The 25,801-nt window shown below is 37.8% G+C and overlaps 1 protein-coding gene across 3 annotated transcripts in view; it reads left to right on the forward strand.

The window, feature by feature from the left end:
* Positions 1-25,801, forward strand: part of THSD7B (thrombospondin type 1 domain containing 7B) — a 903,223-nt gene that overhangs the window by 490,444 nt on the left and 386,978 nt on the right. For all 3 annotated transcript variants that reach the window (XM_036023677.1, XM_036023678.1, XM_028509548.2), the window contains exon 11: positions 23,360-23,489. In XM_036023677.1, coding sequence (XP_035879570.1) covers positions 23,360-23,489 — 130 coding nt within the window. The remainder of the gene's footprint in view (positions 1-23,359; positions 23,490-25,801) is intronic.

The following is a 25,801-nucleotide window of genomic DNA, read 5'->3' on the forward strand; positions in this document are numbered from 1 at the left end:
GGAGGGTGGAAATGGGAGGGAGCTGGGGAGCACTGGGGGGGTGGGATGGAAGTAAAAGATGGAAAATGGTACTTGAACAACAATTTTAAAAAAAGAAAGTTTTGAGGAAGGCAATGAATAGTCTAAGTTGTAAAGTAAGAACCGTGGACTAGGGACAGAACAGCAGGTGGGGATATAGCTGTGGTAGGGTATGAAGTAAAAAAATTTTTTTAACCTAAACTGAGAGATCAAAAGAGGGACAGGCCTGAGCAGGTGGCAACCTCAACTAATGGGAATAGATGAGCTTTCTCTCTTTTTTTAGTAGCTGTGTTTTTAGGTTGGGTCATCAATGTTGAGAAGAGTTTATTCTCATGGTCTCCAAATTTGCTGCATAATAGAATCACCTGGAGATCCCTTAAATATACCAAGACATTACGATTTAATAGTTTATGTGAATTCCAAACCAAATCTATTCCAAAACTCTCATAAAGCCAAGGTAATTCCAGGGGGTAGAATGTACCCGGAGTGATTGGTATCTCAGCAATGGATGACTTGTATCAGGCTTTATTTTGTCTTTGCTGGATTCATGAGATAAACCCTTACAACTTAAAAGTATTCAAGCCATGAATACTCTCTTGCTAGTAGCTAGCCATACTTCCTGGCTTCTTACTCTTCCTCATCTGAAATTCTTCTGAAATGATTAATGGTAGTCCCATGTTCTTCTTAGCAAACCAAATGTTTATCAAGTTGTGGTCCTGTTGTAGTCTCTGTAGTTTTTAACTCCCAGTAATAAATTAGGCACATAATCAAGAACATTAACCATTCTTTGGTACATTTTTGACTATTTTTTCCATTCTTCCTTTATCCTATAAAGCAAATAACTGCCTGAAGTACCCAATGTTGTTTGCTTAATAATAGCAACAGTTTGTTAATTAAGAGGTTCTCAGCTCTGTGGGGCTTTTTTTAATATGTAGATGTTGGATATTCACCTCAGCCATGTTAGTCAGAATCTTTGTGTTTAAGGGAATTGTGCAATATTAAATCTCTCAAGAGTTCTGGTCAAGATGGTGGCATAGGTAAATAGGGTACTTGAATCCTCCCACAACCACATCAGAATTACAACTAAACTACAAAACCATTATTATTGAGGGCACCTAAAGTCTAGCTGAGCAGAAGTCATATAGGTAAGCATATGCAGAAGCCACAAGGAGGCTGATAGGAGGGGTGGAGATGCAGGACAAGCTGTTCCAACATCCATAGGTGGTAGATAACAATCCTCCCATAGTATTTTTCATACTATGAAAAAATGTGCCTTTCTCGTAGTATGAAAAATGTGGATGGATACTTTCTGGACAGACTTCATATATGTCCGAAGCCTAAACTCCATTATACAAAATATAGGTGCCTTTGATTTTACAAGCTGCACTGGAGGTGACATGCTTCCTAAGCCTACAGATTCCTATATAGTGCTAGTAGTACTCAATAAATATTCCTGAAAATTTAGCAGAAGGAGTGATAAGCACTTGGACTTTTAGAGATTACATTCCTTTTTTTTTAGATTTTATTTATTTTTTAGAGAGGGAAGGGAGGGAGATAGAGAGAGAGACAGAGAAACTTCAATGTGCGGTTGCTGGGGGTTATGGCCTGCAACCCAGTCATGTACCCGGGCTGGGAATCGAACCCGGGACACTTTGGTTCCCAGCCCACGCTCAATCCACTGAGCTACGCCAGCCAGGGCTAGAGATTACATTTCTTAGTCATACTTCTGCCAAATGGAGGCATTCTGTTAATAAAATTCATAAAAGACCCTTTTCTTAATTCATAGGGAAAAAAGAGATAGATAAAATTCTTTCATTTAAGTTTTTCCTCCCATGTTTTTCCCCCCTTCTGCTTATCTCTACTAGATTTGATTTGGCAAAAACAAAACAAAACAAAAACAAAACATTTTTTACAGCCTTTTGACCACATCCAGATGTGGAGAAATACCACTAAGAACTGCTGCTCAGAGGTCAGGACTCTTGGTTGGGTTACCTACACTTCTTATTCACAGTAAATGTTAGTGCAAGTAGCAGCTGATAGAGAAGCGTTCCCAGTCCACACACTTACTCCTATTCTCTACTTCCTTTTCCTTCTGGGCCAGAGATTGATGTACATTTACAGGGACCTGGAGTTCACAGTATCACCAGCTTGGGTTCTTATTTACCTCCTACAGTGGCCCCAGGGCATGGGTCTAATTGTTTATGACTAACAGGTGAGGAATACCCGGCTCAGAAAGATGAAGTCATTGATCTAAATTCACCTACCATGTCAGGGGCAAAGCCAGGGCTGGGATCCAGATTTCTCTGACTCTGGAGCTTGCCTGTTTCATCACACAAGCTACTTCTCATATTCATAAGCACAGCTCATCTTGTTTGTTTATTACTGATTCAAAAATCTGAAGCCTGGTACAGCAAGGGAATATAGTCAATATATTGTAATAACTTTGTACAGTGGCAGATGGTTTCTAGGCTTATTGAAGTTTTCACTTTGCCGGGTATATGAATGTTGAGTCGCTATGTTGTGCTCCTGAAACTAATAAAATATTGTTTGTGAGCTATAATTTACAAATAAATAAGTAATTTTAAAAGCAGGATTTGCAGACTGGTGCTCTCAGACCTGTGACACAGGCTCCGCAGGTTACAGATACGTTACACATTGCTTTCAGGGGTGCGCTTTCGTTGACTGCAGGGCAGTTTGATGACAAATGAACAGCTCTTCCATTAGTCCTGCTCTGTAAATGAGGGTCTTCAAGGGAAGCACTCCTGGTCACCTGCTCCAGTAGAGGCAAAGACCAAGTCAAGATACCTGGTTTCAATTGAATTCCCCATATTGCCTACTTGGTGAACCTGTATAGTCCTGTAGAAAACCAAGCTGGACAAGTTCTACCTATTTTCAGTAATAGGCTATAACTTCAGCAGGGCTTGACTTCATCTCACTGCCCCTTTCTACTGAATTAGTGATAGCTGTAATTTATTATGCATCTATTCATTATCCAATTTCTTATCTCAACTCTATACAAAAATTTTATTACAACCCCATGCTACATATGAGAATATAGAGGCTTTGATACAAGGCTCAAGATCACAAAACTAATACATGGCAAAACCTTATGGAATCCTAGAGTCTTGACTACTCATTCAGGAGTACACATTTGCTGTACTCCAGGAATTTTGTTAAGTCCTGTGAGTACATTTTAGAGTGGTGACTGAAACAAACATCCCTTCATTATGGACAGTACAGTCTGGAGGAGGAAGATAGAGCAATTGAATGCATAATTATCCAAGCGAATATGCAACTACAAAATGTGGCATGTGCTTGAAGAAGCTCAAGGTACTATGTGGGGAGGTAGTGAGGAAAATCAGAATGACCCTCTGTTTATGTCTTTCTCCTCATCTCTACTGTTTGCTGATTTTATAAGATATAAATCTTTTCCTCCTCCACAGAATTTGTCCTGATCCTCCTGCTGGAAATAACTGCTCCTCATTCTGGAGTCCCAGAGCCCTTTATGAATAGCTTGCATTTTAGCTAATGGTAAATGTGTTTGTTTTTTTTTTTTTTTTGGAAGGAATGTTAAGGCCTTGAGGCCTGGAACCTTTTCTATTTTCATCCCCCAACATGCCTAGTAATAAACTTAATACAGACTAGAATTCAGTAAATATGTGTCAAATAAATGGATGCCAGTTAAAACCTACATGCTCAAGTAAATGTAACAAATTGCTAAAAAACTGTTGATCTGCCTTTACAGGTAAATTTCTCTCAAAAATGATCTATCTCCGTGGCTTACCACAAGAACGCACATGATGATGCTGGAGATAGACTACGTGGGCATTAGAATCAGATTTGTTCTGGTTTCCTGGCAAATGTGGTCAAAAGGGAAATGTGTTTTGTCTCTTTTATTTATTTCTATACTCTATCCATTCATTTATTAGTTTTTTTAAAGGTTTTACTCATTTATTTTTTAGAGAAGGGGAAGGGAGGGAGAAAGAAAGGGAAATATCAATGTGTGGTTGCCTCTTGCACGCCCCATACTGGAGACCTGTCCTGCAACCCAGGCATGTACCTTGACTGGGAATTGAACTGGCGACCCTTTGGTTTGCAGGCCGACACTCAATCCACTGAGCCACACCAGCCAGGGCTGTTTATTATTTTTAATGAAGTCAGTTTATCATTATTTTAATGAACTTTTATGAGCATCTCATGGGAAGCAAAGGCTATTTGATCGCTAATTTCTAAAAGGCATTTCTAGCCCTGGCTGGTGTAACTCAGTGGATTGAGCATGGGCTGCGAACCAAAAGTGTCACAGGTTTGATTCCCAGTCAGGGTATATGCCTGGGTTGCAGACCATGACCCCCAGCAACTGCATATTGATGTTTCTCTTTCTCTATCTTTCTCCCTCCCTTCCTTCTGTAAAAAATAAATAAATAAAATCTTAAAAAAATAAAAATAAAATAAAAGGCATTTCTTACTGGAACTTCACATTTCAAGAGGACTCCAACTGACGGAATGTATCTATAGGAAATGGTAAAATGGTTTCATTGTTTGTTTTTTATGAAACCCAAGCATATAATTTTTTAATTTTTTATTTTAATTGTTGTTCAAGTACAGTTTTCTGCCTTTTCCCCCAGCCCTCCCCACCTCCCTCCTGTTTCTATCCCCCACCCCATTATTGTCCACATGTCCTTTATACTTGTTCCTGCAAAGCCTTCCTCTTTTCCCCTGAAATTCCCTCCCTTCTCCCTTCTGGTCACTGTCAGCCTGTTCTCTATTTCAGTGTCTTTGGTTATATTTTGCTTATTCATGTTGTTGCTTAGGTTCCTGTTAAAGGTGAGATCATATGGTATTTGTCTTTTACCGCCTGGCTTATTTCACTTAGCATAATGCTTTCCAGCTCCATCCATGCAATTTTTTAATTAAAAAAAAAATTTGTTCCCTCAGTAGAAAATGACTCATGACAATCCAGAAAGAAAAAAGCAACTCAGTAGAAAATGATGGCCTGATTCTTTAAAAAGGCAACTGACACATCAGAAAATACCAATAGTCAATACATTATTGATAAAGGGCTTCTCTTTCATTGTGATCAGGGAAATGCAAATTATAACAAAAATAATGATTTTCCCCCCATTGCAATGGGAAACATTTAATTAAGTGAGTGTAAACTGGCAAAGCCCTAGTGTTGATTTGGGAATACTTGACAACAATTTTTTAACTTATATTTTATTGTTTATGCTATTACAGTTGCCCCAATGTTTCCCACTTTGCCCCCTTCCACCCAGCCCCTGCCCCCTCAGGCAGTCCCCACACTGTTGTCCTAGTCCATGGGTCATGAATATATGTTCTTTGACTAATCCCTTCACCTCTTTCATCCCTCCCTCCTCTTCTCCATCTTCCCCTCTGACAGTTGCCACTCTGTTCCATGTTTCTATGCTATTAATTCTATTTTGCTTATTAGTTTATTTTGTTCATTAGATCCCCCACATAAGTGGGATCATGTGGTATTTGTCTTCCACTGACTAGCTTACTTCACTTAGCATAATAGTCTCCAGGTCCATCCATGCTGTTGCAAAAGGTAATAGTTTCATCTTTTTTACTGCTGCATAGTATTCCATCGTATAAATGTGTCACAGCTTTTCTTATCCACTCATGTACTGATGGGCACTAAGGCTGTTTCCAGGTCTTGGTTATTGTAAATAATATTGCTGTTAATATAGAAGTGCTTTGGGATTCTTAGGATATATTCCCAGAAGTTGGATCGCTGTTTCAAAAGGCAGTTCCATTTTTAATTTTTTGAGGAAACTCCATACTGTTTTCCATAGTGGCTACACCAGTCTGCATTCCCACCAACAGTGCACTTGGGTTTCCCTTTCTTCCACATCCTTTTCAGCACTTGTTTGTTGATTTATTGATGGTGGCCATTTTAGCAAGTATGAGGTGATATCTCATCCAAGGGTGTAATCTTAAAATGCAAAATTATGGTCATGTGCAGTCTTCCAGTGGCCTAGATTGAAAGGTTTCTGAAAGTGTGGCCCATGAACTCCTGGCTCAGAATTCCCTGGGATGTTTGCTAAAATCCTAAGAGATTATGATTTTAAAGTTGTGACTGGGGGTCTCAAAATCTGCATTTTTAAATTGCTTTAGTAATTCTAAGACACATTAAAGTTTGAGAACCCCTGGACTACAGAAACATTTGATCTAACCATGAGCCAATGGATTCTCTAAGAAATGTGTAACTTGCATCTACTACATTGTTCTAATTGAAACTATTCAATTAGATAAAAAGAAACTTCTTGGGAAGTTATAACAGGAGGGTTTTTTTAATATTTATTTTTAGAGAGGGGGAAAGAAGGAGAAAGAAAGAGAGAGCAACAAGGATATGAGAGAGACATATCAATCGGTTGGTTGTCTTTCACATTCACCCCAACAAGGGACAAGGTCCACAACCTAGGCATGAGCCCTGACTGAGAATTGAACATGCAACCTTTGCTTTGCAGGATGACACCCAATCCACTGAGCCACACCAATCAGGGTCAGGGCAGAACAAGAATTCTTATAGATGTCCAAAAATAACAAAACAAGTTCATTTGGTAGTATGGGAACTAGAAATGCAAACAGGAACTGAGAGTCCTCTTTTCCATTTTGAGGGCCAGTGTGATCCTCCCTCCACCCTGCCTCTGCTCATCTGTGCATGCATGCTGTCCTCTGCCTTCTAAGGGGCTGGCTCTGAATCTCTGCACTCTCAGAACTAGCAGATAGAGAACTCAAGAATTGTTGTCCCAGTCCCTGCTCTACAGATTTATTTAAGTCAAGCACCCAACACTGACAGAAACTTCCTTTCGGGCTGTTCATTCAACTTACCAAGTAAGAAAGGGAGTCTGATGGCCCAGCTTGTGCCAGGTCTCTCAATCACCCAGCAGCCTTTAGAATAGGTCCCTTAACATCAAGACCCATCGAGAAGGGAAAGGGGACATTGTGTAGAAAGGCAGCATGAACTGAGTATGGGAGCATTCCCCTCAGATAGAGTGGTTGTTTACTACTGAGACTGACCTCTCTAAAACATCTAAGCTCAGCTGTTTGGAGGAGAATTCAAATATGACTAATTTCCTCCCTTATGCTTCCACTCTCCCCCCTAAAGCCTGACCAATAGGCAGGCAAGGGCTGAAGCCTACCTCCTTATTTCTAATGCAAAAGCCACTTGAGAGCTTCAGTTTAAGAAAAGAGCAGTTGTAGATAAGGTAGAAATATAGAAAAGGAAATGAAGCTCCAGGGAATATAAATTCAGGAGAAAAACATCTTCATGTAGAAAAGACACTTGGAGGAGAGAGAAAGGACTCAGCTTGAGCATGATCTGGGCTAGATGTTTTACTTTAAACAAACAAAATGTGTAGTTTCTGTGTACTTGAATTCTTATTAAAATGCCTAAGCTATCATTGCTTCAAATGCTCTATCATAAACAGTGTTGTCTTAGTTGTCTTATAAAATAAACTAACATATCAAACAAAATCAAATAAACAAAAAAGGAAACAAAATAAACAAATGTTGATTTAATGCATGAAGTTATGTCCTTTACACCTGAAATCCACTGTTATGTCTTCTTAGTTTGCATCTAAGAGTTACTTTAAAGCACTATTAATCTTGTTTATTCAGCAGTCAAGTTACATTACCATAAATAAATCCTATGGCTCACATGGATATTTATAATGATTTATTGTTAGCCTTAGTGGCAAAACCCTGTGTTTCTTTGGATGTCAATGTTCTTTCTTTTCAAAATGTTCTTACTTCTGGCTGATTTCTTTCTCATATTTGTAGAATTCTCTGCAGACGATACAGTGCAACTCAATATAATCCTTATTTGCTTATAGAGGTAAATGAGTTGCCTTTCAGAAACCAAGGCTCCTACTCTAATTAGAAGTTTATTTTCAGGCTTTCAATGTACTTTCTATGAAGAACTAGAATAAATTAGTTCTGATTTAGCAGGGTGTTGCTTTATTAAATACTTTTTCTAGAATTAAAAAGAATACATTATTTTTCACTTTTCTGACTTTGGTTGCATTTTAATATGATTCTAAATTAGATATGATTTTAGGAGGTTTTTGCCTCACTGGATTAGCTAGTACGATGGTAGATTTATAAACTGTTTAATTTGTGTTATTATAACAAAGCCTAGAGTGTCTAGAGTTAGAGGTAGAGTTAATGCTGGGATCTTAATATGCCAAATTGGAATTTCAGGTTTTTAAGAACATCAAATAATTTATGTAACAAATAAAGAAGATGGCAAATTCATGCTCAAAATGAAGTAGATTCCACAGGTTTAAGATCAGCAACTCTTGAGTATTTCCTCATAGAAAATTTATCACTGGATGTTCTGCTAATCTCTTATTTATTTATTCATTTGATTTTATTGTTGACATTATTATAGATGCTCCCTATTTTCCTCCTCTTTGCCCCCTTCCACCCAGGCCCCTGCCCACCTTCACCACTTATCTCTGGAAGTTCCTTCAAAATTAAGTCACTACATGGAAATGGTTCAGACAGAATATCTACTGAATGGCATGTTTTCAATGATATGGAATGAAATATTCCAAAATCAGTATGCTAGGAATGATAGATTCTCTGCCATTTCAGATCTTTCCCAGTTATATTTAATTTGTCCTGATACTTAAAATATTCTGTTTTTAAGAGTCCTTATGAATGATAACCAAAGCAGGGGTAGACTGCAATGTAAAGTTCTGTGGGAAACATGCTCATTTCTTACTTGGACCAGTAATATTCTCTCCCATTGCTGAATGACATAACACTTTTTGAACTGATCTTTGATTAAATTCAGTATACCACTTAAATATATTCTGTTTTGAGCTTCTCATTAATTTGTTCATGTGTGGTAGAAGAGCTTGATCTGTAGAATCTAACATATCTGTAATGGACTCCTGGTGTTTGCATTTAGTTGACCTCTCTGAAACTGTATTTCTCCTCTTTAATATAGCTATAACATAGCATTCCTGAGACAACTTACTCCCTAGGGTTTACTTATCTTCCATGTAGAAGCCAACTCAGCAATAGTGGCTCAATATGTGTCAAGTCCCTCCTTGTCTTCTATTTCATAAGTTGTAAGAGATAAGAGTACTCAAGATCAAGCTATAAAAGATTTTGTTTTAATAAAGAAAATAAGGGCATATGACAAAGAAGCTCACACATCATCTTGGACATTGAAGTCCCACACACCTATTCCCCCAACCCAAATTCAGAAACAACTGAGTTAGTCACAGCAAAGAAAGCTCAAGATGCCAACTGATTCTCAACCCCAGAATTAGACATGCTTAACCACCTGGTCACAGCCCATGATGTATACCTAAAAACTTGAATTAGTATGGCTGTGAAAAGATCCAACTATGTGTATTCCCTGAGGGGATGTACCCTAGAGAAAAAAAAGGAGAGGGAAAGAGGGGCCATATATGTCCACTTCCTTTTCCCAAAGCCATGAGTTACATGACATTCATTCTTTTTGAAGGAAAAACAAGTGAGGGAGGTTGTGAGTCCTGGGACAATGAGGGCTGTGCAAGCGGATCACCCTGCACATGAAGGAATAATCAAGAGGGCTTCACCCTCACAGTGTGTTGTTTTTGCAACTTTGTGAGCTCACGTCCTACCTTCCACTGCTTCCTTTATCTTTCTCTAGCCATGGCCTCCTTTTAGACCACTGTGTTCAGCCTTGCACTTGCTGCTCCTTCCCCTTAAAATGTCCTTCTCCCAGCCTTTTGCATGGTGCCTTCTTATCAGCACTTTGTTTTCAGTGCAAATGTCATGCCTCAGTCTTTCTCTGACAACCTTATTAGGAATCCCTCTACTTCCCGCTCTCTTTCTTACTGATTACCCTGTGCTTTTTCCTCATAGCAGGTACCATTCTCTAAATAAGCTCTATGTGCTGTGCATTGCTTAAACACACTGAATAGTGGCTGCCACAAAATAAGTGCATAAGTATCTATTGAATGAATCATAATAGATGAATGCATCATTAACTCAGTAAATCCTTTTTTTAGGGCTTATTATACACTAAGTTTTGTATAAACTTCTAATAACATTAAGGTGAACAAGACAAGTTTACTTAAATCATAGGGCTTTTTAACAGGGAAATCAAGTATGTAAACATATTTTTATAAGGAATGAGCACAGGGTATTGTGCAGCTAAACAGCAAGCAGGTCTTGCCCTAGCTAAGTGGTCAAAGGAGGTAAGATTTGTCATGTCAGGAGCTTCCAATTAAACGTGGGATGGAATTATCTTACAGGTAGCATAGGCATGTGAGTAGAGAGGCTTGGCACTGTGAGAGTACATTTTAATTAAGTGAATTATAGACAGGAAGCTTGTGACATTTGGGATGCATAATGCATTATGAGGGAGTGATAAGAAGTAGAGACAGAGATATATTCAGGAGCCAGCTTATTTATGCTATTCTAAGAAGTTTGGACATGGTCTGGAATTCTTATAGACAATTTAAATTTTAAGTATGGCTGTGATAAAATCAGATTTGTGTTAAAAAACAGTACAGAGAATAATAAGATTAGGCAGCATTAGAAATCAGTGGGAAAATTATGAGGCCATTCAATTATCTGGGTAAGGAGTGAGGAGAATTTTTTTTTAATAAAAAATCCTCATCATAAGATAAGCATATAAATTACTATAACTCAACATTGCTTAGTAACATGTTTACATGACCTGATGTGTAGGTGTGCATTGGGCTCTTTGCCCATCCTGTGGAGTTATGTAACAATGATTATGCAAACCCTCTCTCCTGATGAAAGGATTTAAGTGCTAAGAGAGAAACAAAACTAGTAAGCAACTGTCAGAACTCCAGGGCAGAGAAAACCCTTCTATCTCACTTCTTTGAGTATGTGCTTTCAAGAAAGAAAAAAATCCCAAAGACCAAAAGGATCTTACTTGTTCCCCACATGACTCTCTCTCTTACCGGGGCTGGCTACATAACTTACAGGGTTCAGCACAAAATGAAAATGTAAAGTGACTTGCTCAAAAATTATTATGAATTTCAAGACAGCTGCAACAGAGTATTAAACCAAGAGCCTCACTGAGCCTCGGGCCCTGTGAGTTAGCATAGATCATATGCCCAAGACTATGGTCCTGGTCCTTATCAGCTTTCTCTAGGGCCCAGGATCCTCATTAACTTGATTTTCTTATTCCTGGGAACATTTTCCATGTGCACTAATACACTGATCCTGATTTTTGGATGACAGTTCACATATTGGGCTGAGAACATCCAAGGATCAGAGGGATTCTCAGCAAGGCGAGGTAGAGTGACAAGCAGCTGGGTGGGCACACATGCTCTGGACTCAGACTGCTTGGTTTCAAGTCCTCTCTGTCACCACTGGCAGCTTGGAAAAGGTAGGAAACTTCCCTGTACTTCCATTCTCTGACCTGCAAAGGGGGAGTGACAAGAGTAGGATTGTAATTAGGATTAAATGAGTTGATTCATATAAAACACTTGGCAAATGAATGATACATGGCAAGTGCTTGGGTAGGTTTTTTTTTTAATTTCTGTTTTGATGATTATGTTCTGAAGAGTAAACTCTCCTTGGTTCCATGTAGTATAAATATTACCATTCACAGTGAGGTTTATCATTTGATGAACAAAAATACTTAATTTTAATGTAGTTAAATTTGTCAATTATTTATGTATTTTTTATTTTCTGTGTTTTAGATAGTTTTTCGTATTCTAAAAAATGATGATATTGCATTATCTTTCTCTTCAGAAAAGTTTATGATATTAATACTTTTTGTGTGATATTTGATAGGAATCCAATTTTTTTCTATGGAGAGATACTGACCTTCTTTATCTTCCCTCTGCACCCCTGTGTAACCAGTGATCCAGCCGCTCTTGTCTTACTTGCTCTTTCTGGAATTTGATTCTGAGACTACACATACTATTTGTTCTGTCTAGACTTCTCTTCCCCTAGATATTATGCAGATGACCCACCAATCTTCTTTCTGTGCCTACTCAAATATTCCATTCTCACTGAGGCTTCTTTTTTCAGTTGAGATGTTCTTTTTATTCTATTTCTCATACTTAGTATAAAACATCTTTCTATTTCTTTCATTTTTCTGCATGATTTTCTTTTTTATTGTTGTTTAATTATACTTGTCCCAATTTTTCCCCTGGTGCTCTCCCCTACCCACAACCCCTCCACTCAGTCAATCCCCACCCTGTTGTCTGTTATCTTGGGTCCTTCACACACGTTCCTTGTCATTGAGGCTTTTGAAGTTTAAAATTACAGCTCTCATGTCCTCCAGCACATACACACACATGCACAGTCACTCTGTTTCAGTCTGCATTTTTGGCACAAAATTTAATTGTCAAAGGAAATGCTAACTCTTTAAAATGTATGTATTTATTTTATTTGTTGATTTGAGGGGTGGGAAGAGAGAGATTGATTTGTTGTTCTACTTATTTATGCATTTATTGGTTGCCTCTTGTATGTACCCTGACAGGAGATTGAACCCACAACCTTAGTATATCGGATAGGAGTTTTAACAAACTTAGCTACCCAGCCAGGGTTAAACTTATTCTTTTTAATTGTCTTTATCCTTTCACTAGAATGTAAAGTCCACAGGGACAGAAATAACATTTTTTTCTTTTGTTGTACTATATTCTCAATTTCTAGAACACTATCTGTTCCTTAGAGGGTTTCATTATTCTCTTTACAGAACACCTTATAAACAGCTAGGTCTTGGGTTTCGTCTTCCACGTAGAGTAGTGGGAATTTTAGTTCCACACATGTACTGATTGAGACATTTGTGTGGGAAATCTCTGGGCAACTTTTCTGTTCCTTCTAAAATGAAAGCCCAGACAGGGAGCACTCCCACTCTTTCAGCTGGGCAGGATTTTTTTTATAGTTTACACACCAAAGGCTGTGTGTGTGTGGTTGGTATCTCTGACCAAGCCTTGCTCTGTTCTCTGGTTGCAGGCTTTGTCTCTTCTTTCCTAATGTACCATATTTGTTAAAAGCCAGGCCTCACTACCAATAGTAGAGCAATTTTTCAAGGGCTAGGGCCCCAAAATTTTCCCTTAATTTTCTAGGTTTTTTTTGCCATGCATTTAGAAAAATATGTTGAAAACATTTAAAAGAGAATTGCAAAGGAAACAAAAGCAAAAGGGAGAGGAGCCTATAGGACATAGCAACCAACTGTAACCCAATTAACAGTTAGGATCCACATGGTAACCCAATGGCAGTGGGTAATTATAAGTATTTTAGGATAATTGCTATGAATGTTTCAAGGTATGATAGTGTTCCTATGGCTATGTTTTAAATGAGCTCCTATCTTTTATAAATCTATTATGAAATATGTATATTTATAGATAAAATGATATGAGAGCTAAGTGCCCTTTGAAATAATCTGTGTGAGTGTGAGTGTGAGTGAGCAGGGGTGTAGAGAAAATAAGCTTGCCATGAAACTATTGATGATGATGGTCGGATACATTGAGTTCATTTGATATGTTTAAAAAATTCTAAAATTAAAAATATAAACATTTTAAATTATATTAAAAACAAACTTCTCCAGCATTTTAGTTTCTCTGTGCCAATAGTTTCCTGTCTCATTGGCAAAAACTAATGTCTCCAAATTTTCATTCAAGAAAAAAGGACATTATCAAAGGCTGTACATCTAATCATGACTTTCATTCATGTATCCTTTTCATTTATTCAAAAATCAGTTATTGCCCTGGCTTGCATAGCTCAGTGGATTGAGCGTGGGCTGCGAACATCGCAGGTTGGATTCCCAGTCAGGGCACATGCCTGGGTTGCAGGCCACGGCCCATAGCAACTGCACATTGATGTTTCTCTCTCTCTCTCTCTCTCTCTCTTTCTCCCTCCCTTCCCTCTCTAAAAATAAATAAATAAATAAAATCTTTAAAAAATCAGTTATCGTTGCCTGCTAGGGTTTGTCTAAAATAAACCCTAGAGATGCTTACTATTTAGAGGCAGAGAGAGTCAAGAAGAGAACAGGATGCAATCTAGATCTTTGTAGAGGCAGGGAAGCATGAAAAGGGGGCTACCTGGCAGAGGGTGGGGTAGGAAAGACTTCTTGAAAGACTTGGCCCTCTGTTCAGTCTCTGAGATTACCTAGATGAAAAGGGAGAGAAAATACACTTAACCAATCCTCTACACTAACCTGTCTACCAACTAACAATTTTACATGCTTACCAGGTGCCAAAACTTGAGCTAACTACTTTATATTGCCATTGTATTCTAATTATTTTTTCAAAGCCTCAAATGAGGCATTCTAATTATTTCCTTCTGAAGCACAGGAGACAAGTAATTTTTCCAAGTTCACAGAACTGGTATTCCAGCATCACTGATTCTAAAAAGTCATGTTATTTTATCAACACGAAGTCACAAAAAAATTTCAAAAACCAGTGACTTTATGTAGATGCTGCAAAATAGTGAAGACAGCAAGATAAGCAATGACATATGCTTCATGGATAAAAGGAATAATTAAGAGTTTTTGTCTACATTGTGATAAAATTTAGAATTAAAAGTAAAATGCTTTATTGTAATTGGTTTGCCTTCACAAAGTTACTTTCCTTTAATTTATTTTACCACTGTCCCCCAAACAAAAACTTTAGCATCATGTGTTATCAATGTCTGAATGATTCCTCATACTTACATTTAGGCAAACTAGTTTTTACACATAGACACATCCTGGAAGGTGTGTTACAAAAAGTTGCAGAAGTCAGGATGTATGTGGTTGAGCCATAGTGACTGGTGGAGCATTTAGAGCATGACAATCTCCATACAGCAAATGGCCAAGTGACATCTTGTAAGAACAGAGGATCTGAGGACATGAAGTTGCTCACTGTGCTTTTCTGAGTTGTGCCCTCTTTGTTCTATGACATGTAAGCTTGACCTGGAAGCCCTCCAGTCATCTAGCTGTCAGCTTACTGCTAGACATGAGTAGCATCTTTTAATGCTCATGAGGATATAAAGCATTAATATGTTACACAACATGGATTATTTAAAAGAATTCTTCTAATATACAAGGTCTGTCTGGAAAGAAGCCCAACCATTGTTAATGTAATAAGAATAGTTTGCATGACATCAATGTAACCTGGCAGCAAAAGAGAGTGAACTGGAATGCACATGTGTGAAGAATGATGACTTCAGTGTACTAGTCAGTGAAGGTGGTAGGTGCCGTTGAGTGAGTATGTGTGCTATGTGGCTGTCGAATTCAAAGTGACTGAGTAAGTAGAGCAGTGAATCTGCATCAAATTTTGCACTAAGCTGGAACACTATTCCATGGGAACTATTCGGATGATTCAGAAGGCTGTGGCCATGGGCAACTGGTGATTGGCAGCTTCATCAGGACAATGCACCTGCTCATGTATCACATCTCCTGCAGAGTTCTTTTTGCAAAACGTCAAATTGCTCATGTGACTCAGCCCCTCTACAGCCCACATTTCATGCCCTGCGACTTGTTTTTTTTTTTCCCAAAAATTAAATCACTTTTGAAAGGGAAGAGATTTCAGACTTCCAATGTGATTAAGGAAAATACAGCAGGACAGCTGATGAGATTGAAAGAACTGTATGAGGTCCCAAGGTGCCTGCTTTGAGGGGGACTGAGGCATCATTGTGCTATATACAGTGTTTCTCGTATCTTGTATCTTCTTCAATAAATGTCTCTATTTTTCACATTACATGTCTGGATATCTTCTGGACAGACCTCGTGTAGTTCAGTATCCATGCCTAATAACGATGGTAACATCTTGAGCTTGTATCCTAGATGGCATCTGTGCCCTCAAAAATCTGTTTATATACAATGCAATATGGTGTTGTACTGTTTTCAGTATCAATGATGATGGAGTGCAACCCATTAGGGAGCCCCGTAGCAGGCAGCCACTAGACATTTCATCTGCTAAAACAAAAAGGGGTCAGGATGAGGGGAAAATAAATGCCTGTTATTTCACATACACTGGCAAGAAGAAAAAACAAGTGCTGCTTGTTTTTATAAATTGTGTTGTTAACTCTCCACGTTTATAGTACACATTTTCAATTATACCCATTATGATGTATTTAGCTACAGGGCAGCTTGCATTTTTTAAATATGTTGAGAGCAGTAATGATTTAGCTAGTGCTCATTTGTTTTCAGTTGCTTGGTTAACCATGCTGTATTGTCTTTGTCCTATTTCACATATTGGATGAATAAGAAATTCTGGCTTTAAATATGCTAAATCAGTGGTCCTCTGCCCTGGGGATTTTTAACACATAGATTCTGATTTAAATGGTTTGGGTTGGGGTCTGGGAATTAAATGTCTATAAAAGCCTCCCTTGTGATTTTCATGTGCAGCTAGGGTTCAGATCCTTATGGGTCCAGTAGATCTGAATGAAGATGACTTCAGTTGTGATATATACTGAGAGAAAGGGCCAGACTCAAAGACTCTCACTGATGTGGTTAGCTCTCCAAACTGGAGATGTTTTAAGAGTAGCAGTGATTATGGTGAGGACAGCAAGTAGAGGGTATTGGAGATAGTCCTAGAAATTAGAACTATTGCGTAGGCTTCAGGCAGTGTGTGGTGCTTGCCACAGAGAGAACATGTTTATTTGCCTGGACTGCCATCTTAGATAGTGCGTGCAGATGTAAGCATGAGTGATGCCTTCTGAAATCTATGTTAAGGGCTTACATATAAAGAATTTTAAGTTAAGTGGTTAGTTATATATGTATTACCCTTACAAAATGCTTTAAATCCCATTTAATTAGGCTTTCTTAACAGCTGTCCTGTGAGTTGGCTCCGCAGAATTACCCACAGAGGACAAGCAAGAAAACTGAAGCTCTGAAAGGTTAAGTGCATTGCCCAAGGTCATAAAGCAATTCTGTAATGAGCTGGGATTAGAAATCAGAGCCCTGGAGGTCTTGTCTGTTGCCAGAGCCATTGAATTTGGCCTCTGTTGCAAAGTGAATGATGATTATGAAAATTTAAAAATATAGAATACATTTTTCAAGCAACATTTCAAAATGAAGGAAGTATATGGATGTCCTGGAGCCTATTTTCAGCATTTCTGGAAAGTTTAGTAGAAAAGCTTTTCAGTTTTGTTTAATTTCATACAGGCTCAGTGTTAATGTTGAAATACTTGGAGCTGGGCTGGGCAGGGATTCTGGGGGAGGAGATTGCTCTTGATGCATCTGCTCTATAAGTAGGACATCAAGATAAATAAGAAGGAAGTATATGAAAACTTCCCACTCATCGTTTTTCTAGGGCATTGTGTTTTTCACCACTTAAGCCCTTCATTTCTCCTTGAACAAAGAGAGAGCATACTGGATTGATGGTCTTTGGATAATATATACAAAGTTTATATTATCGTTTCTGAGTGCTTATAAAACTGTGGAGAACCACATTATTATCCATCCATCAAGGTTCACTTCTGCTTCACTGGGAGACTTAATGATGCATGTGTGTATGTTTCAGTATAACACACAGCACCTAGGTGCATCTCCTACAAGTAGCAGATACCTGATAAATATTCATCAACAATGACAACACTGTATATGGTACATGTTTGCCTCTGAGAACTCATGGTCACAGTATCTATTTCTCCAAATTTAAGTGGGAGATAGTTGTGCTGGTGGTGAGCCTAGATTTGTACCTTTTCTATAAAGAAAATAAATCCTGAATCTCAGTAATGTTTGTGAATAAACTAGAGAGTGTTATTCTCTTGGATATAATTAGTGAGTAGAGAGAACATACTTTGGGGGTATTTAACATCGAAACCAGGCTGCCTAACATCACATTGTGATCGCTCTCTGTAGAATTTACTTTGAAATAGACTACTTAATGACCATTTAGAATTTTTGCCAAGCAAAAGTTGTTTGTTCCTCATATTCATGCTCCACTTTGAGAAAACACTAATTCTCTTTAGTTACATAGTTGTGATGTTTCCATCCTAGCAATACATAAAGTAGCTCCCACTGATTATTTTGAGGTAAACCCTATACTCTCTTTCCCTTGAATTTTTTATTTAATGATTCATGAGCTAGTGTGCTTGGGGCACACAGCACTCTTCCCCAGATGCACAAACTGCTATCTCAAGCAGAGTTCTGTGGCAAGAAATAAAAAGGTCCAGTAGTCAGATTGAATAGATAACATTAGGGAACAGCAGTGTAGTCTTCCTTTTCTATACATTTGAAACGTAACCCCATACTGCAGTGAAAAACAAAATGTGTGTATTTCTTACATTCACATTGTGTGGTGGTCTTTTTCTGAAGGTTCATGTAATTTTTCATACAAAGTAAGGCACTTCGGAAAGGAGTGAATGAGCTATTAATACCTAAGCCAGCGTAATAGACATTAACTGTGCCTTCCCTTAGCAAACAAGATGTTTGATCACTTTCCTCTCCAACGATATGAGAAGGTGGTTGGTACCAATTGTCTGGCAATTGTAGTTTAATTTACCAGAGGCATGAAATGATTTTAAGTCATTCATGGTCTCCTAGATGTTCAGGACATGGACAAGACCCAGCACTGAACAGAAGAGTAGTTTGTCATATTTTTCTTTTGATTAGAAACAATCTCAACTGTTGAAGGTTTTCTTCTTCTGTTTTTTAAATCTTTCTTTTTACCTTCACTCTTGAACTCATATCATGCCAGAGAACATTGCCTATAACAGGCACTCTGTACATGCTTTACATACAGTAACTCATTTAATTCTTACAGCAACCATGTGAAATAGAAACTTTTAATAGACCTGTTTTACAGCCAAGGAAGCTAAGGCTTAGCAAAAACAAAAGGAATTACCTGAATCCAATAAGTGCTAGGGTTGTAACACAACTCCAGAAAGTATTTTATCTGTGGTTGGTTTTATGATGTGATCTTAAATAACATTGGTGCCACCTTTTTACTTCAAGATCAATGAGGTGAATAATCAGCAGATTTCCATTTTTTTCTGTTTAATGGTAACCTGTAAGTGTAAGTGGGGAGGAGGGACAGAGCACCAGGTGAAAACCAAGCCTAATGAGGCAAATAAACCTTAAAGATTATTGGTGCCATGAAGCCAAATGAATTATCAAGATTTATTAGACTTATTAGTAGTGGAGATACTTGGGAAACAGAGGAAAGATAGAGAGGTCATATTTTTTGAAAATCTACCATCGGAGTTCAGAAGATTGGTGTTGAAATGACTGCCAGGCATTGCTGATAAATATCCATCCTGCTTCTACTTTGCACATACACTTACTTGCAGGATCCCTCCCTGGTGTTCATATGCAGCCCTGTTTCTCCTGTCAGCCATGCTGATGTGCACATGCTCTACCAGGCTCTGCTTGCTCTGCTCCTCCTCTCACATTCCAGATCAGTTGGAAGCATAGGGGATCAATTCTTTACTGCAAATCATTGTTGAATAACCCAGCACCAGTGCTCAACACTCATGATTCCTCAATTCTGGGTGATGCACCCCCAGTTCACCAGGCTGTGAATCACCCAGAAATCCTCCATGCACAGTGACGTTTTCCACCTTTCCTACCTTCTTTTTGGAAAGACGGGTGTAGACGTCCATAGTGAGTTTGTGCATATCCCTGCATGTTTAGAACCCACTCATATATTTCCTGTTAAATACAGTTCTTGATCTTTAAATTGGCATCTTTTCTAAATGTCATTTCTTTTGACTATAGTAACTTAATTATGCCTGATGACTTAGTAATGATAAAATATGCATAAATTAAAATTGAATTTAGACTAGTTGTTTATGAGCCGTAATCATGCTTGAGCAGTAGTTTATATTTGCAAACAGGCACTTTAATTTATTGCAATTTTTCATAGGTCTAATGAGGTTGGAAGCATCAGTCACTAAGCCCCACAAACTCTGTGTTTTTATTGACACTAAAGCCTTCTGCCAACGGGGTGCTTTTGAAGAATTTATTAGAAAGGAAGAGTTATCCTTTGAGAATAACAGAGGACCTGCTATGGGGACTCCTCCCTGGAATGCTCTCTCTTTATCTTTATCTTACTATAAAGTGTCTTTTATGAAAAAAAGAAATCATTGGTTTTGATGTCTGTTTAGGTGTAGTTTTAATTCTAATTAGGTGACTTTGGGCAAATTATCTCTTTCTCTCTGTTTTCTTATTTGTAAAATTGGCACAGTAATAATAGTGATAGTAATAATAACAACCTAATAAAACATTGTAATAATAAAATGAGATATCAGGTGCCAAATGCCCAGAAGTAGATCTGATGTAGGTTAAGGTCGTAATACTTGGAAACTTTCACTACATCTTACATATATATGTAATACAAATGCATTCTACCTGCAAAGCCACTTCTACCTTTCACCTTCACAACCTTCTCAACCTTCTCAACCTTCACCTTCACATCTATAGGGTATGAAAATCAATGCAATTAGTTTTCCCAAAGTTTGAAATAGTTGACCTGGAATTACACCATGAAGCAGAATACCTGTGTGTGAGTGTGCACTGTGTGTGTTTGTGTGTATGGTGTGCATGAGTGGATGCTGTGTGAAGGAGGAGGAGCCGGTCATGTTCTCTCTCAGTGGGAAGTAAAGGCAGCCTCTTCATTCGTCTGTCTCCTTTGGTAACGCTTGGACAGAACACACACACACGCACTACCCATGTGTACATCCTAAAGATAAACACTGACTTTTGGAGTAAGTACAATGTAATTGGAATTGACTGAGAGTGGGGCCAAATGTTTTCCCAAAGGTGTAATTATTTACAAGTGCCCCTGCCCAAATGGAGACAGTGTTAATATTATTATGCAGAACCATTGTAATTAACACTTTTTTTTTACTTTTAATGCCTTTTTTCCATATTTCTTATAGGGCCTCAACTGCATTCCAAAAGGAACCAATTATAGCATTACTCTCTGTCAAGTACTAGTCTCATATGTCATTTGACTATATAAGCATTAGCTATCAGGAAAAAGGTGGCTCATTCAAATAGGGCCACCAGATAAAATTAAATGGATAATTTGCAAAGCAGTGCACTTGATGAATGTGAACTTACAGTACCTGGACTAGTGCTAGCCTGGATCCTGAAAGCTGATAGAGCTGTTAGTGGAACTTGAGGAAGTAGCAGTAGGAGGGTTTCACTCCACAGGAACTGTGGCTTTTGATAGCATGAGGAGCTGACTTGTGGTGATCTAGAGGAAGAAATCTGGTGGAGTGAACTACCTGATTTCTCTCTGTCCTCTTGCCATCATTTTTCTTCCATTGTTTGTCTCATTCCCCATTAGCCAAACCTAACAGAAGCCAATGGATAAGCAGACTAATGATACACTCCTTCTATGGGAAGCCTCCTTGTTACAGAGCAGGTTAAATAAGGGTAACCAAAAATGGAACAGATGGAAAAGATTCCATACATATCCTTAACATACAGTTTGAGATCATGAAATGTGTTGGTCTTACCTTTTTTCCCTTAATCTCATTAAAATAATAGAAAATAATTTTAAAAGCCCTAATTCCTTGTCAAAAACAAAAGGAAGGGACCATCAGTGGGTATGAGATCTAAATTCATGTATGGAAGACTTAATGGACAAAGACTGAAGAGTAGAGAAGCTGATGATATCACAGGAAGCCATGACCTTACTTAACAGGGATGTGGTTGGCAGAAGAAGAGGAAGCCATCTATCTACTCAGAAGACTTTTTAGAGCATCAGTGGCTAGTCTGATGGAATACAGGAGAGAGCAATGGGGCTTAAAAAATGGGTTATATAAAGCCTTTAAATAACCAGTAGACATGTAAAAATAGCAGTATAATTATAAAAAATTGAAAGATGTTGCAAAGTAAATTCTCATCAGTTATATCACAGAAAGTCAATAGATAATGTCTAAAGTTAATAAATCAAAAAGTAATGCTATAAGCATGTTCTTTATAGATTTGGAGGTAACCACAAAAGAACTAAATACAGAAACAGTTCACAATGTTTGGGAAGAACACAAGGAACGGGTTGTAAGCCAGTTGCTTTCCACTATGTCTTTTTGTAAGAATGACTTTTTAAAAACCATGTAAATAAATAACTTAATAAAGCCTGCTTTTAGTTCCCTTTTGTTTCACTCCACTTAGTTTATTGGATTTCTAAAACTTTCCTTCTTAACACAGTTAGGTCCATTACCTGTCCCAAACCTACACATTAATTCTATCTTCTCCTATACTCACCACCTCTCCATTTTCTATAAACACCCCCTTGTGCACACACACAAACCATACACATACATCAGCCTTCTAAATGCACTTCTATGTCTTTCTGTGTAAATCCCATGCACCATACATCTCAGTGCCTTTTCTCAGACTGTTTCTTTGACTTGAAATGACTTCAGCATTTTTTAATTCAGCCTGCAAGTCCCAGAATAAATTCTGCCACCCTGCTGAGCTGTCCTTGCTTTCCAGGGACACGAATGCTTATGCTCTATTCTGAATTTTCCTAATGTTACACCCCAGTCTGACTCTTCCTGCTCTACAATTATGCAGAACTACTTGTGTACTATTGGTCCATTCTCTTTCTGTTTAATTGCAAGGTGATAAATTGGTTTCTTCATAGCTAATGTAATATGTTGCACATAGTAATTGAAACAGTTGATAACCACTATATAATTGATTTTTTGTTGCTGTTGTTGGTTCAGAAGGCATCTAAAGTTATAAAATGAATGTTGCAACACATGAAAGTGAACATCAGCTTCCCTTTTATCCAGATGCCCATTAATAATTCTGCTTCTTAGCAAAACCATTAAATAGACAATATTCTGTCACAATTTTAGTGCCTCCTTCTTAAATTTCAATTACATACACATTGTCTCAGGTTATAGGGAATAAGAAATCTAATAAAAGAATATCCATAAATACATTACTAATGTAGTACTTTTTATGAGTGTTTGCATTGTACATAGTAGCCTAAAGAGGGAAATGCCTTACCTGAGAGAGTGACTCGCTACTAGTAAAATGCTAGGGCCCTGAGCTAGTGTTCTGAGAGGAAAGAGGGTTTCTGTGGCCTATCAGATTATACCATGTAACTCTTGTGCCTGTGGCAGTATGGGTTTAGATTATTTCAAACATATTAAGACAATGGAAAACAACCTTAGCATATTAGAACACATATATTTGAAACTGCAATTTTAAGTGTAAAGTGTGTATCTCTAGAAGTAAGATTGAGTATTAACCCCTGGTTTTTGCTTGTTATTCTCATTTCCCAGGCAGCCTTTCCACATGTTCTTACTCTACCTCTTTATTTCTTTCTTTTTTTTTTCCTTTTCAGTTGTTATCTAACTCTGGCTTTTTTTTTTCTGCAACCACATAAAAGAGCACTATAATTTTATGTTTGTTTGTTTGTTTGTTTTTTTACTTTAGGAAATGCCACAATCAAACAGTCTCGATACAGGATTATCAATCAAGAAGCAGCCAATGGAGGTCAAGAATGCCCAGATACTTTATTTGAAGAGCGAGAGTGTGAAGATGTCTCATTGTGCCCCGTATATCGGTAATTAGTTATCTTTTTGAATACTCATTAAACTGCAGTGTAAATTATGACATTTTCTTTCATACATTATATGGTTGTTTATAGTGAGAGATAAGACGAAGTAGTGTTGTTTATCTTCAGATACCACTATGTTTTCCCTTCCTGTCTGGAATATATTTTGATTGTAAGTGAGGAAATGAAAGTCTAATTTGTAGGAAAAGAGAAACATTTTGATTGTAAGTGAGTTCTGGAGTTCTGCCACTCAGGAAATCAGTTTTTAGGGTTACGACTTAAGGAGAGTCAGGATGAGAGCTCTTCACCTGAAACACACACACGCGAGCAAGCACTCAAATGTGACCCACCTCATCCTATTATTCTCATCCTATGGCCTCTTACTGAGAACTACAAACTGAATTTGTATTTATTTAATGTGTATTTTGATTCAAAAATTTCAAAAATGTTTTTGGTCTTTAATTTTAATTATATACACATTTTAAGATAACATCCAGTTAGAAAAAAAAAAAGGTTTAACATATGGATATTTTTTAAAGAAAATGGGTAACTTTTAAACTATGAATGTTACCTATATATTTTTCTTGGCAAGTTGGTGGTTATTTATAAAAAACAATACTTGAGGTTTGTGTGTCTAGTCATAAATTTCCACTCTTAACATTTGGGTTTAAACATCACTTTAAAGGACACTTGGATTAAATTCACTGTTGGGTTTTACTAATATGTAAAGAAGTCTCCTGATTGTAAAAAAAAAAAAGAAAAAAAACATAGTTATCAGCATACTTACAAATGCCTTTAGCAAAAATGCTTAGTGTCTCCCTGGATTATTTGAGAAGCTATATCTTAAAGCTGTGAAATTGAAAGGCTAATTTATTCATAAAAATGCAAGTTACTTTTTCTTCTTTTAAGGAGACTCCTTACATTAGACGAAGTTTAGGGTCTCATTGAAGAAATCTAAGTTACTACCCATCTTATCATCCTTTTAATTGTTTCTATGTGATGACCAGTGTGGGGAGAATGTAGGTAATACACTGGGAACATGCCCAGACTGCTAGTTTTTTCTCATCAACCACAGGGGTGCTATGAAAACACTGTCCATATCTATCCATCTGTGCCCTGTGTATAAATATTGGAACTTCTAAGCCCAGCTGAAGATCTCTTGGGGATAGTAGCCAATTGAAAAGAATTAGCTAAATCATATATTATTACATATTTTTATGAACCTAGGGCTATTATAATCAGAGAAAATCCTAGGAACCGCTAGTGGGCTCTTCCTCTCTGTCATCCACTCTCCTGGCTCTCTCGCTGCACTTCATTTGGGCATTCGTGTCTGAGCTGGTTCCCTCATTGGCCTCCCACCACTTTCCCCAGAAATCTGTTGCACTGTGTATGGAATCATTGTGTCCTTTCTCCTGATGTGTGTAGTGTAACATATCTCCAAGTTATCAGCCTGATTCTCTGGTCCTTAGTAAAACATCCTTGAATTTTGAGTAATATGGTCCCAATTTAATTTTTCCTTTCTCCCTCATTGGTATGTTAGGGAAGCAAGTTAATATAGACCTTTGTCATTTTCTTGTGATCCTTCCTTTTGACTCCATTGAGGTGACATGTTCACATACATTCACCAAATTAAAACAGAATCAAAATGTCCACAGAAATATTTCTGCAAGTTTGTGCATTTTCCAACATGTTAGGTTAGTAAGCAAACGGAAAGACAGCATGGGCATGCATCCTTAATGAAATGGGCATTGGGGTCTCCTGCTGAGCACCCAGGGGTTCAGGACTGGAAACTGGCCTGATCTGTGTTGTACAGTCTCAGACACGGCCCTTAACCTGAGCTCAGGTGTGTCTCTCCTGAGAGTCAAACAGGAGAGTCCTGAAAATTCCTTCCTTCTATTTCATTCTATGCAGAACACTAGACTAAACTGAATTCTTTGGCCTCATTTTGGTTTAGAAAACCCGTGTAAATTTCAGACATCTGAATGAATGACATATTTTAGTTGACAAGTCAGACTAAAACCTCTTACCATTTAAGTTTCTATGTTTTGGAATTATACTAAATGAGTCTATGCATTTACAAAGTAAATTTACAATACTTAAAATCAGTAGGTGATTTATTTAAAAGTGACAGCTTTTTCTTGTTAGCTGTTTCCTGATTTCTCTGCAATTCTTCCCAATAGGGAGGCCATTTGAATGAGGTCAATGATATTTGTTTCACTTTTTATATTTTAATGTACTGTGCTTGATTTTGCAAGATGGCCTGTATGCCTCCCTTAAGACCATCTCTGCCTCACTTACCTCCAGTTGTCCCAGAGACTCAC

Source organism: Phyllostomus discolor, chromosome 4 (assembly GCF_004126475.2).
Source record: "Phyllostomus discolor isolate MPI-MPIP mPhyDis1 chromosome 4, mPhyDis1.pri.v3, whole genome shotgun sequence".
Lineage (NCBI taxonomy): Eukaryota > Metazoa > Chordata > Mammalia > Chiroptera > Phyllostomidae > Phyllostomus > Phyllostomus discolor.